General features: G+C 39.8%; 1 protein-coding gene across 1 annotated transcript; it reads left to right on the forward strand.

The window, feature by feature from the left end:
- Window positions 1–318: 318 nt before the first annotated feature.
- On the forward strand, window positions 319–6,913 carry LOC308665582 (androgen-induced gene 1 protein-like; the record flags this gene model as incomplete). The annotated part of the gene is made up of 6 exons (XM_081323646.1): window positions 319–486; window positions 1,781–1,924; window positions 3,701–3,802; window positions 4,249–4,364; window positions 5,064–5,215; window positions 6,888–6,913. The coding sequence occupies 6 exons, from the start codon at window positions 319–321 to the stop codon at window positions 6,911–6,913; spliced, it is 708 nt and encodes a 235-aa protein (XP_081179772.1).
- Between the last annotated feature and the right edge of the window lie 5,795 nt (window positions 6,914–12,708).

Genomic DNA, 12,708 nt, shown 5'->3' on the forward strand with positions numbered 1-12,708 from the left:
ATTCTCAACTCTACCTGCACCGAAAACTTATCGGATCAAGAAACTTACACCGGGAAAGTTACTATTTTCTCTCTCCCTCCCCCCCAAAAATAGAGACATAGAACTGTCCATCACGGCCCACTGTGAGGTGAGAAAGCGTCAACGGTCCAAAATTCGCCTTTTAAGCTTCAAAGGCAGCCAAGATGGCGGCGGGTGATTGAGCGCCAAATTCCCTCTCAGCGCCTGCGCGGAGGATCCGCCGGCGCATGGCGCCGGCACGGCTTTAAGATTTTATCCCCTATTACCACTTCTACCCTCCGCGGCGTGGAATGAACGATCATGCCGTTGGCCGTGCGAGGTCAGAGAGCTGTGGCACTGCTACACTTCCTCTGCTTCCTCTGGGCGACCTTCGCTCTGACTCAAAATTTGGGGTTGCCTAAGTCGGTCCGGAAAGTGCACGACGATAGTTATGGCGGCCAATGGAAATACCTGACCTTCCTCAACCAGGTAGGCACGCGAAACGAAAAGCGTGCTGCGCCTGTCCAAATTAATCTTAGACCTTCGCACGTGGCGGAGGGAAGGGCTTTGGGGAGGGTGAGCCAATGAGAGCGAAGCTAGGTGGGGCGAGAGGGGAGGGAGCTTAAAGGGTCAGAGGTAGTCAAACTTTGGCTCTTTTATGACTTGTGGACTTCAACTCCCAGAATTCCTGAGCCAGCCATGCTGAGGGGAAAGGGAGAGTTTCCAAGCTGAGCCATGCTGGCTCAGGAATTCTGGGAGTTGAAGTCCATGAGTCAAAAAAGGGCCGAGTTTGAAGACCTCTGGTCCAGAACATGTGGAAGTTAACAGGCAGAGCAAAGAGTCTCTAAATCAGATTCCCGAACATAGTGCCCTCAGAAATAACCAAAGAAAATCAGTCCCAGCACAAGTCTGCATCTTTGCAGCCAATAGTGACTAGGAATTTAGCGAGGTGATTTTTGGCAATACTGAGTGGTGGAGTGGAATAAAAACTCAGGTTGGATTCATTTATAAGCAAGCATTTGACTTTATTCTTTAATGCTTTGATGTCCATTTCTGTACCTCTCGCTCAACATACTTAATGAATTTTCCACATATTGTGCTTAAGGACTAATTGATGGTATGTGTGTTAGAAGAACTTATTATGTTACCATGGTTCCTTACCTCTTTTTGCTGCTAAAATCAGCCTGCCAGAATAACCATTGGGCTTGCCTATAAAAATTGCTGCGTTGCATTTCCACAAACGTCTCTGCAGGATTTTCAGGATTTACAAACCATGATGGGTACCCATGTCTCCCTTTGGGACTAGATCAGTTGTAAAGCAATTATTTCTCTAATATGGATCCTCTGCTAAATGCTCAGACCGCCTTTATCTACATAAAAATAAGGTGAACTTGAGGCTTTTGCCTTGGTACTTCTGCAAGAGACCAGAGACTCATGGGAACCTGCTAGCTTTCAACTATAAATTAATTGTTGATCCCCTTCAGTTGTTGCTGAGGTGTTGTTTTTTTACCACAACACTGGAAATTCTATGAACTGCAATCCCAAAACGTCTGCAGAGCACTAGGTGAGGAATAATTGATTTAGATGTAGATTCACAGTTCTCACTTTTGAGGTTTTTTTCAAGTACCTGGTATAGTATACTGAAGAAATCTAGATTAAGGGACTTAGAGGAGATAAAAATATCCCAAGTCATGGCTTTTAACTTTAAACTTTATTCTTGGATAATAAATAATGGAAAGAAAATGTATGTTCCACCTTGAATATAACTTCTTTGAATTCATAGCTTCTACAGACATTGCTGTACTTATTATGTGTCACAATTGATGCTGTAGCCCTGTTTGTCCCTTCCCAAGAAAAGAAAGTATCGTCTATAGTGCTGCCTATTAGAGATTTCATCTTCTCTGCATATGTATTCCCTGTTGGCTTAGTAAGTAATTTCAACAACTATTATTCAAATAATCCATACTGTACTATAATTCCATTAGGTTGAGTCAGATTTGCTTAAAGCAGAGATGAGGGATGATGGTCCCTTTATGACTTGTGGACTTCAACTCCCAGAATTCCTGAGCCAGGAATTCTGGGAGTAGAAGTCCACAAGTCATAAAAGGGCCATCCTTCCCTACCCCTGGCTTAAAAGTTCGTGAGATTTTAGATGGTTTTCTTAAAAACCACATGATCCTTTCCATAATCTCACAGTAAAAAGTATACCCATTTGCTTACTGATAAAATCAACAGAAGCAACATTAATTTCTCAATGGTAACCTCATCATTATGGACTGGTTATGGACTTGGGCACTCTCTCTTACTCCTAGGAAGGAAGCAATTGCAAACCATTTCTGAAAATGTTGCCAGAATTCGAGGGGCTTGCCCAAGCAGTTGCCAGGATTCAACACTGACTAAAAGGCATAAAAATGTATCAATGACTAGACTTTTTAAAATATCTCGGGCATCTAGCAGTAAAGGTATAATAATCATGCATGGTTTTAAGTAGAAAACAGTAAATGAAGTGGGATTTCTGTTCAAGTAGATAGGGACTGAAATACACATTGAGCAGTGTTCATTTATGGGGAGTCCTAAATTGGGGTTTTCAAACTTTTTTAGGGAGTTAGTTAAAAAAAATAAATTCACAGAACTCCTAAACAAAAGACAGAACTCAAATGATAAAAATGGATGATAAAGTGAAACTTGTACACTTTATAATTTATTTATGAAACTATATATTAAAATTATTTGCATGTCACAAAATTGAATGCTCCAATTATTGTCTCTGAAAGTTCCTTTGCTTATTTTAAGTATAAAAAGTAACCTGGTTTCCAATTTACAAAAAATATAATTTGAATTTTATAATTACTGTACTTGGAAAGTTAATGATTCAGCCAAGTAAATCAGTGTTCTGTGCCTATTTCTTTTCTTTAAAAGATGGTTAGAAATGTCCTTTTTTCTCCTTCCTGTCATGGTTCTGAAAAGATTTGCCTCTATAGATCAGCTATTTATATTTCAGATGATAATTTCCTAGGCTGCAATAGCAGATTGGTTTAAAATGCAAATAAAAATTTTACAGCAATTTTTATTAACAGAGTAGGAAGAAAAGTTTAATTTTCTCATTCATCCTACTTATTTACTTACTTAATTTATTTATTTATATTTTACATGACATCCATCTCACTCTCCAAAGTAATTGAGCTTATTACTGTCTTGCTAAAGCTATCTTTACATAACAAAATATAAAGTTAAAGTTACACAATATTTAGTTTTGATTCTTTAAGGCAGACATGTCAAACTCAGGATGTCACATGACGTCGCGCAACATATCGGAATTTTTTCCCCTTTGCTGGCAATGGGGTAGGCGCGGTTTCTTTGTGACACGTCCGGCCCGTGGGCCGGCAGTTTGACACCCCTGCTTTAAGGCTCTGAAATTGAGAGTGAGTGGGCTTATAAGTTAAACAACTAATAATTTAGCAAATTGATATGCCACCTGACTCCCTGTAACTTTACACCTGCAGATACAATTGTATGTTGCACTGCATGATCCAGAATACGTTTGAAGGTTCAGTTTTTAATCAATGTTTATCTGGTGAAATTAAAACAATAACTATCTTATGTTCATACAAGTACAAAGGCAGTTTGTAAGATGGTGACTACCAGATTTCTAAAAAAAAAATCCAACATTTGAGGTTCTCAATGTTCAGATGTTTTCTCTCAGTTTGTAGCTGTTGCTTTCTGGGGCCTTTATGCAATTGACAGAGAACTCGTGTACCCTAAAGAGCTGGATGACATTAATCCGGATTGGCTTAATCACACGATGGTAAGTATTTGAAGCTTAGTGTCTTCTTTTGGCACATGCAATTTGTTACGAATTGGATGATCAGTCGTACCTCGAGGACTAACTGTATTCACATAGGCTTTTCAAAAGGATCACTATAATTTGACAGGATGTTCTGCTTTCAGAGTAGAAAAGGTATCTTGAAAGTATTTTCCTTGCAAAAATGTTGGAACAGAATAGCAATAGCACTTAGACTTATATACCACTTCATGGTGCTTTACAGCCCTCTTTAAGCAGTTTACAGGGTCAGCATATTGTCCCCAACACTCTGGGTCCTCATTTTACTAACGGAAGGCTGAGTCAACCTTGAGCCAATCAGACTCGAACTCCAGGCTGTGCCGCCTAGTGATCTGAAACCAGAATAAGAAGTAATGCGATTGATTCTGTTTCCCTACATCATACTTTTATCTTCTGCTTTTGCTTTTTAGCACACTACTATCCTGCCACTGCTTTTCATAGAGCTGGTTATATGTTCACATAAGTATCCTCCTAGATGGAAAGGAATATTGGGACTTGGCATCTTTGCAGCTGTATACCTATCATGGTAGATATTCAATCTTGTTTGAGAAATGTATTTGAATTTTAAACATTTTTATTCATTTTGTTCAGATGTTTCTTTTGTATTAACTGGAGGAAAGGGAGGAAAGGAGGGGAAGAGAGGGGAGCAGAGGAGGAGGACAGAACAGGAGGAATTGCTTCTCTGAACAATTATGTAATTCTTCTAGAATGTTTAAAAATCACTATACAAGTTTGCAGGAAAAATTACAACAATAATATATATTGTTTCAATACCACTTATTTATTTATTTATCATAAACCCAGCACCTCAATCTCTCATGGACTACGGAACCAGTAGCATTCAGATATTGCTGACTTCAAGCAGCCCAAATCTATCTTTCACTACAGTAATGGAAGTTGGAAAACATAATTCAGTAGTAGCATCTGGAAGATAACAGATTTGCCGTTATGAAGTAGTCACTGTCAAACATTTTGTGTCCTACTGATTTAAATAGGAGAGTTAAGAACATTTCATTTTTCCTCATGTAAACGGAGCTTTTCAAAGACCTCGCCTTGGAGATCACGTTGTAGATTTTTAATTATATCCAACTTGGTGTAATATTAACTTTTGTATTTGTAAGTATTAGCCAGCTGAAATATTTTCAGGCAACTTCGAAACAGGTGCAATATTTAACCTGTTTGGCTTCCTGTATTTCATTACGATGCTTACCTTGCTTTCTTTTAGGATAATTTGGATACATCACGTAGCTGGGATTTGGGCTTATCCAGTTTTAGGAGTGCTTGGCCTGCTTGGAAAGGCGATATTTCTCTCCGTTGCTATGTGCATAATGTTCATCTTCTACTTCGTTGGGGAGCACCTAACAAAATGGTTGTGGGGTAAATTATGCTTTCTGTTGTCTTTTTCTACATTTTCAGTCTGCTTACACTTTTCCAAGAGGTAATGTGTTCATGAGAGAAGCATTTTTCATTTTGTTTTTCATTAAGAAAGAATCTTGTAATAGTCATAATGATTACCAGTGCAGTGCAAGGTGCTAGTTACCATCTGTAGCTCTTCAGGACATAAGGTCTGATTAATAATAATGAACCTTTATTGTCAGAGTACAACCATGTATACATTGAGATTGGCTGAGCCTCCCTTCGTGCCCCCACCCCCCAGCTTACAGTGACACAAACCCTCCATCTTATTACACCATTACTCGAGGGGCTGCTGTCTTTTAGAGTTACTACCTGTGCCATCTGTCAATCAACATGCTTTGATTAAGTGATGACATCTGATGGAACTCAGGAAATAGGCCTTCTCTGCCCTAGCAGTTGCCCTCTGAAATAACATCCTTTTAGAGTCTGTGCCTTAATCTTATTAGACAATCCCTTAAGAGTTGCTCTTTGCCTAGAGTCCACTGATGGCAAATCTTTTGGGCTCAGCATGTCAAAAATGGTGGAAATGCCTATCTTGACTCTATTGGTATGTGTCTCTCTCTCACACATACCTGAACAAAAGAGAAGCAATTCTCTATCACCCCTCTAGCATCTAGATCACCCTGAACAACACCATTCAATGGCAGGGCCGAGGCTGGGCCTAAAGTAACTTCCAAGGGGTCTGGAGGCTGCATGAGGGTGTACCCCATTCTCATGCAACCTCCACAGCCTCTGAAAATCGAGAATGATGTTTGCCTTCAAGAATAGTTGTCAGATGTTAGTGCGTGCTGGCATGTCACCAAAATGTCAGGGCGTGTCACCTTTGAGAGGTTTGCTATAGGTTTGCCATCACTGTCCTAAACCTTGGACTAGAATGGGTGGCAGACCCCTTGTGATTATGTGGTCGTTTCTCCAGACACTCTTTTTAGACTATTGTATTTAATTTAAATTCTTTTAAAAATTTTATATTGTACATCACCAAAAGTTCACTGTTGATCTGGGTAGCTTTTTAGTTTAATAACATTTTTAAAAATTAAAATGGATGGGTTAGGACTTTCAGCTACCTAAAGTTTTTGATTAAACATGCAATGGTTTGGCTAACACCCCATCTTCAATTATACAGATTTCACTTTCCTGGCTCTTTCAAAATCACCCTAAATTCAGTGTGCACTAGGACCTTGGAGAAGACCACATCCTTACCTAACTCTTAATGTTGCAACGGGTGACTATCACGGAAAGAGTCCCCTTCTCCGAAAGGCTTTCTTTGGAGAAACCCCTTAGCATCCTCAGTGAATGTACTTAGAGGCCAGGCTTCCTTTTCTGGTAGGCATTTAATTTTAAATATTTTCACTAGTTTACATAAATATTTTTGAAGTATAAAAGGACCCAGTTTATCATGAGCAGCTGAGCCAAATGCAGTCCTTGTATATTACAGCAATTGGAAGAAGGAAACGTTTCGCCATAAGTTTGTTGGGATCTCTTCATATATAGAACGCAATATGTCAGGATGGCTTTATATCTATGCCACAGTGACATAAATTACTATGCTAAGTTTATTTTATTTATCAATTTTTAAAAGTTTGCAGAATAGCCAAATAGTTTAACGTTCTGTTTTATCTTTTATTCCCTACAGCAAAGCGTAGAAAGAAGTGCACGTAGAGAAGACCCCCAAGGAAGACATCAGTTCATTAAAAGGGCAAGCTCATCTATGGAATACAGTGCAACGTGAACATAGAAAACATTATAGATTGTAACTGGTTCTTGATGTTTACAGGAAAAATAACATTTTTTTTCAATCTCATCATTTGGAGCAAAAGTGAAGAATCTTGGGTCTTCCAGATGTTGTTGATATAACGTTCCCCGCAATGCCAGTTGCCATACCATGGTTTCAGGAAATGGGGATCTGTTTAATCAACAACAGTCTGCAAGATCAGAAGCTCCCTATTCATACAGTAAAAAGCCATCCAAGTAGAAAAAGAAAAATGGCAGAAAAGAAGGATGCTGCTACTGATGTGGCAGCAAGACTATCCCTGAATACAGATAATGGGTTGTGTGCCTATGAGAGTAATCAGAGAAGTGATTCTACCGATAAGATTATTAATAATGTCAGCAAACGAAGCACTTTACATCTCAAGTTTCTGTTTTATTTTTTAATAGGCTAAAAATGAAAAACAAATTGCATAAAACATGCCTTTGGGGAGAACAGTTGTCTCCCCAGCCAAACCCAAGAGTCACACAGTAGTAAATAGAATCTTTTACCCAATTTCTGTATAAATATCTGTCCAAAAAAGAGCTCTTACTCTTGGCATCGTAATCATCAGGTTTAAGCAATGAAACAAAAGAGGCTTTTGGTTAGCTGCTTTATCTTTCCCTTCCCTGGAAGTTCAAAAATGCTGGGTTTGGGGGGGGGGGGGTGGTTTGGAAACAGCAGCGCATGAATCTTTATCTGGGATATCTTCTGACTTAAAAAAAAACCAAGTAGTCCTCGAGATATAACAGGTCACTTAACAACTGGTCAGAGTTACAACAGATGCCCCCAAATTACATACAACTGTTTCAAAGTTACAACTGCTGCAGCACCCCATGGTCATTCGCCCTTATGACCTCCAGGCCACCTTGCCAGGACCTTGCCAGGACCCTGCTCCCCATACCTCTTGGAAGCAGCCATTATTTTCAGTGGGAAAAGACAGCGGCTTTCAGAGCTGTTTGCTCCAATCTGCTGGCCATCAGGAGATTGTTCTTGCTAGGCTTTGGGAAGTCAGCCCCTGCATGCAAAGACAGCAGCTTCAGGACAAGCTTTCCAAAACCTTCCCCTTGCTTTAACCCCCCTCCCTCCCCCAGAAAGCCACATTTCTTCATAAAAGAAAAAAGGCTGGGAGGAACAGACTTGTTGGTTTTTCTCCCCCTCCCCCAAACTCTTTGCCTTTGCCCTCCAACCTCTATCACTTTCAAAGACACCCCCTCCCCCCCTTGAAATGGAAAGGAAAGGAAGCAAGCAAGCAAAGAAAAATCTGCAGCTTTTTGCCTTGAGGAACTGAAGGGGGAAAAAAGTTTACCCCAGCCATGGCAAAATATGGGTCCTAAAGGGAGTCCAGACGGGCAAGCAAAAAGCTGGGAAAGCCCTTTGCTGCCCCATATGACACCCTTTAAAACCCAGCTCCTTCCATGACCATTTGCTGCATGTTTCTGCTTTAGCCGATTTTGCTTTGGGACTTTTTTCTTCAGATCCTAAATGCTGGAGAAAGACTTGCTTTGCTTTGCTTTGCTTTGATTCCTTGCCTCTACTCTTTAGCCTGGGGTCAAGATAAATAAGTTACAGATTTCGTCACCCTCTTTCCAGGCATGCAGTAATACAGCAAACTAAAAAAGGATAGAGAGTTTTTAAAAAGGCTAGAGATTGGAGGCCAGAGAGTTAGGGTTATCATTAGGATTATCATGACTCTCACACTGCTATCATGTCACCACTGGTTCTTTTCTGCATTAGACCAGACATACCCAGTTCCTGCAACCGTTCATACATTTTGTTCTCCAGTCCCCTAGTCATCTTTATTGCTCTTCTCTGCACTCTTCCTAGAATCCTGACATCTTCTTTTGGACAATGGTGACCCAAACTGGACACAGTATTCCAAGTATGGTCTTACCACTGCAGTATAAAGTTCATGTGATCTTGATACTGTTCCTCTGTTAATGCAGCCTACAACTGCATTGGCTTTTTTGACACCTGCAGCACACTGCTGGCTCATACTTAAGTGGCTATCCACTAGGATATCTAGATTCTTATTTGCCTATACAAATCTACATTTGCCTATTTTGACTTGTATTCCTAATCTGTATTTTGCGGTACTGTTTTTATTAGACTGGACTGTTTTTTTTCCCTTTTGTATAAAGACAGATGCAAAGAATGAATTAAGCAGTTCCGCTTTCTCCCTGCTGCTTGTTATCTCCTTGCCATCTCCTCCCATTAGCGGACCAATTATTTCTTTGACTTTTTTCTTGTTATTTACATATTGAAAGAAACTTTAAATTATATTGTTGGCGAGTCTTAGTTCATTCTGGGCCTTAGCTTTCCTGACTTCATCTTTGCAGATTTCTGTTTGCTGAAATTCTGCTTTAGTTATGTGTCCCTCTTTCCATTTTTTATACTTGTCCATTTTGTCTTTCAGTTTATCTGAGAGTTATTTATGCAGCCATGCTGGTTCCATTAAGGATCTCTTTATTTTTCTTTCCTAGTGGTGTTGTGCTAGACTAGGCTTTTATAATCTCATTTTTCAAAATTCCCCAAGCTTCTTGAGTTGTTTTCCCCTTTAAGATTTTTCATCTTGCTTCCTTCAACTTCTGTTTTGTATTTTAGTTCTCCTTTTTTTTACCACTTTTTAGTCTAAAGCCCTTCGGATAAGCTGAGCCAGTTGATTTCCAAAAACGTTTTTCCCCAGGTTTTGTGAGGTATAATGCATCCCATACCAGAAGCCCTTCGTATAGATATTGTAGACCATGGTCTAGGAATACAAAATTCCCTTGACAGCAGCATCCTTTAAGCCAGTGATTTATTTCAAAACTTCTTGTTCCTTCATTGGGTGCTTACCTTTTGTTGGGAATACAGAAGAAAACACCACCTTTGCTCCCATTTCTTTGACTTTTATTCTTAGCTGTTCATAATCTCTTTTTTATTTTCAGGCTCTTTGTTGTATCTTTCATCCCCACAGGGGAGAAAGGGATAATAATCTGTTGGTTTAATTATTTTAGTAAGTCTCTTAATTGTTCCCTACTGTTGTTCAGTTTGGTTGCAATCTATTTCAATTAGTTTGCATTTTAATAATCTTAAAAGATGTAGAATTATTATTATTATTGTTGTTGTTGTTGTTGTTATTTTTATTCTTTTTTTATTGAAAAGTTTTAAAATACATTTTATCTTTATTCTTTTATTCATTAAACATGAACCTCAGTCAACTGAACACTCAAATTGACTGGCATTAATGGTTGACACGGGTTGCTGCCAGCATCCTAGGTATCAACCAGGTATCTCCTTAAAATGTAAGATGTTCCGAGTAGCACAGTTTTTTGTAGCTTTGCTGGAGTTATTGCAGGAAGCTGCAATTTCTTGATATATTTTGCAAAGTTTTTGGACATAGTTCCCAGTGCCCTGATGACAGTGGGTATCACTGTTACACGTTTCATCCATAATCGCACAGTTTCGATGGCCAGGTCATGAAATTTTGTAATTTTTCCCAGTTCTTTTTCTTCGACTCTGGCATCTCCTGGTACAGCGATATCAATCAACTACGCTTCGGTTCTCCATGACTGCGATATCTGGCATGTTGTGTTCCAAATGGCGATCTGTCTGTATTCCCACAAGATCTTCACCTTCTCATTCTCAACTTTTTCCACCCTACGTTCCCACGACTTTTCGTACACAGGCAAATTGTATTTGTTACACAATGCCCAGTGGATTAGTTTAGCAACTCGGTCATGTCTAGCTTTGTAATCAGTTTCCACGATTTTGCTGCACTCACATATTAAATGTGAAACAGTTTCAACTTTGTAATTGCAAAGTCGACAATTTGGATTGTCAGTAGATTTTTCTATCTTCACTTACATGGCATTAGTTTGTAGTGCTTGTTCTTGAGCAGCCAGTATTAAGCCTTACTACTTTTATTATTGTTGTTGTTGTTGTTAGTGTAATTAGAAAATTTCAAATATTTGTTTTTAAAAGATGTAAACGTTAAAAAATTATATTTTAAAAGTTTTTTAAAAATTATAAAATTGTAAACCTAACAGTTTTAATTTAAAAGTTTTTTTTTAAATGTTATTTGTTTTTTATGAATTTTGGATTTACAGAAGATTTTAACCTCTCGAGGTTAATGCTGAAACAATACTTAAAAGTTAGTCCTCAGCTGCACTTGTGGCTAGTGTGGAAATGACAGTTTGCCTGTCTCACAGCTGCCATTCTCAACTGTTGGTCTACATTTTGTACAGTCTACTTTTTGATGCCATTTCTTCTCCCTCCCCACCACTTTATCTTTCCTTTTATTTAAGTGTACTTAACTTTTATAAATATCCTCTTTCTTTTCTTCCACTCTGAATGCCTTCTGGGCCAATGTCATCCCTCTGTTGCTTGTTGGCTACTGCTTATTCCTCTGCAACTTGCCCTCAAGCCATTTGGATGCTTCTAGCCATCCGGTTTCAGTAACAAACCCTTATAGTTATCTCAGCTTGTGGTTGTGGCTTGCTAGTTGCTAATGCTTGCTGTTTGTGCTTGCTCGCTGCTGTTCACCATTACTGCCACCATCTATCCCCCATCCTCCTTTTTCTTTTTTCTCTCCTCCTCCTCCTCCTCCTCCTCACTCTTTCCCTCTTTCTCCTTCTTTTATTTCTTATACTTTTACTTCTTTAGCTCCCACTTAACTTTGCTCAAACTTTGTCTCTTTCCCACCACCTTAAATTGCTGCCTCTATCATGGTCACCAAGTCCAACCCACCCACCCACCCTCAAAAAAGTAGCTTTCTAGGGGAACAGAGGAAGCTAAAGCAAGAGAAATGTTTTGGTAAATTCGTCCTGAACCAACTGCCTTTGCAGCTTTTCCAAAGCCTAGCAAAAGCCAGGAGAAGATTTGCCATCTCCCAAGACCAGTCTAAGGAATCAGCCCTTGTTTTGCCCTAGAAAGGTAAGGGCACCTTGGCAGGAGGAAAGGCAGCATCAGAACCAAAAAGTTTCTCACTGGCAGGACAGCTGTGCGGCCAACATGTGCAAGCCAGCAAGAGGCACTGGGAAAGAAGAACAAGCTCTTTTTCCCTAGGACGCATTCCTCGTTCCCTTCCGGAAGCAAGCACCATTTTGAAGGGCTCACATTTCATTACAGCTACTCTGAAAATGGCACTAGCTTTTGGACTAGAGCAGGGGTAGGCAACCTTGGCTCTTTTATGACTCGTAGACTTCAACTCCCAGAATTCCTGAGCCAGCCAAGCTGAGGGGAAAAGGAGAGGTTTCCATGCTGAGCCATGCTGGCTCAGGAATTCTGGGAGTTGAAGTCCACGAGTCATAAAAGAGCCAAAGTTGCCTACCCCTGGACTAGAGATACCAAGGGACGAGGCTCTAATTCCCAATGTGTCAGAACTTCCAGAAGGAAGTCTATGTTAAAAAGTGAGGGAGTGATTGGCGGGAAGGAATATGTGGGACCCTAAGGGTGGGGAGCAGAAATGGGGTGTCTCGGAGTGGGGGAGGCCTTGGGAGGCCCAAGGCAGATGGGCTTGTTTCTACACTAGGCCTCCCAGGATCTCTCCCCACCCCGAGACAGCCCATGCTCCACTTAATGGATGTTCATTTAACAATTGCACCGGGGAAAGCAAGGAGAGCTGATTATTAGTAGAGGCTGCTCATTTAACGTTTATCCTGACTTTCATTATTCAAAGTTTTATTAGTTTATAATATAGGATACAATCAAAATACAAAGTAAATAG

The sequence above is a fragment of the Vipera berus genome, assembly GCF_964194415.1.
Source record: "Vipera berus genome assembly, chromosome: 3".
Classification (NCBI taxonomy): Eukaryota; Metazoa; Chordata; class Lepidosauria; order Squamata; family Viperidae; genus Vipera; species Vipera berus.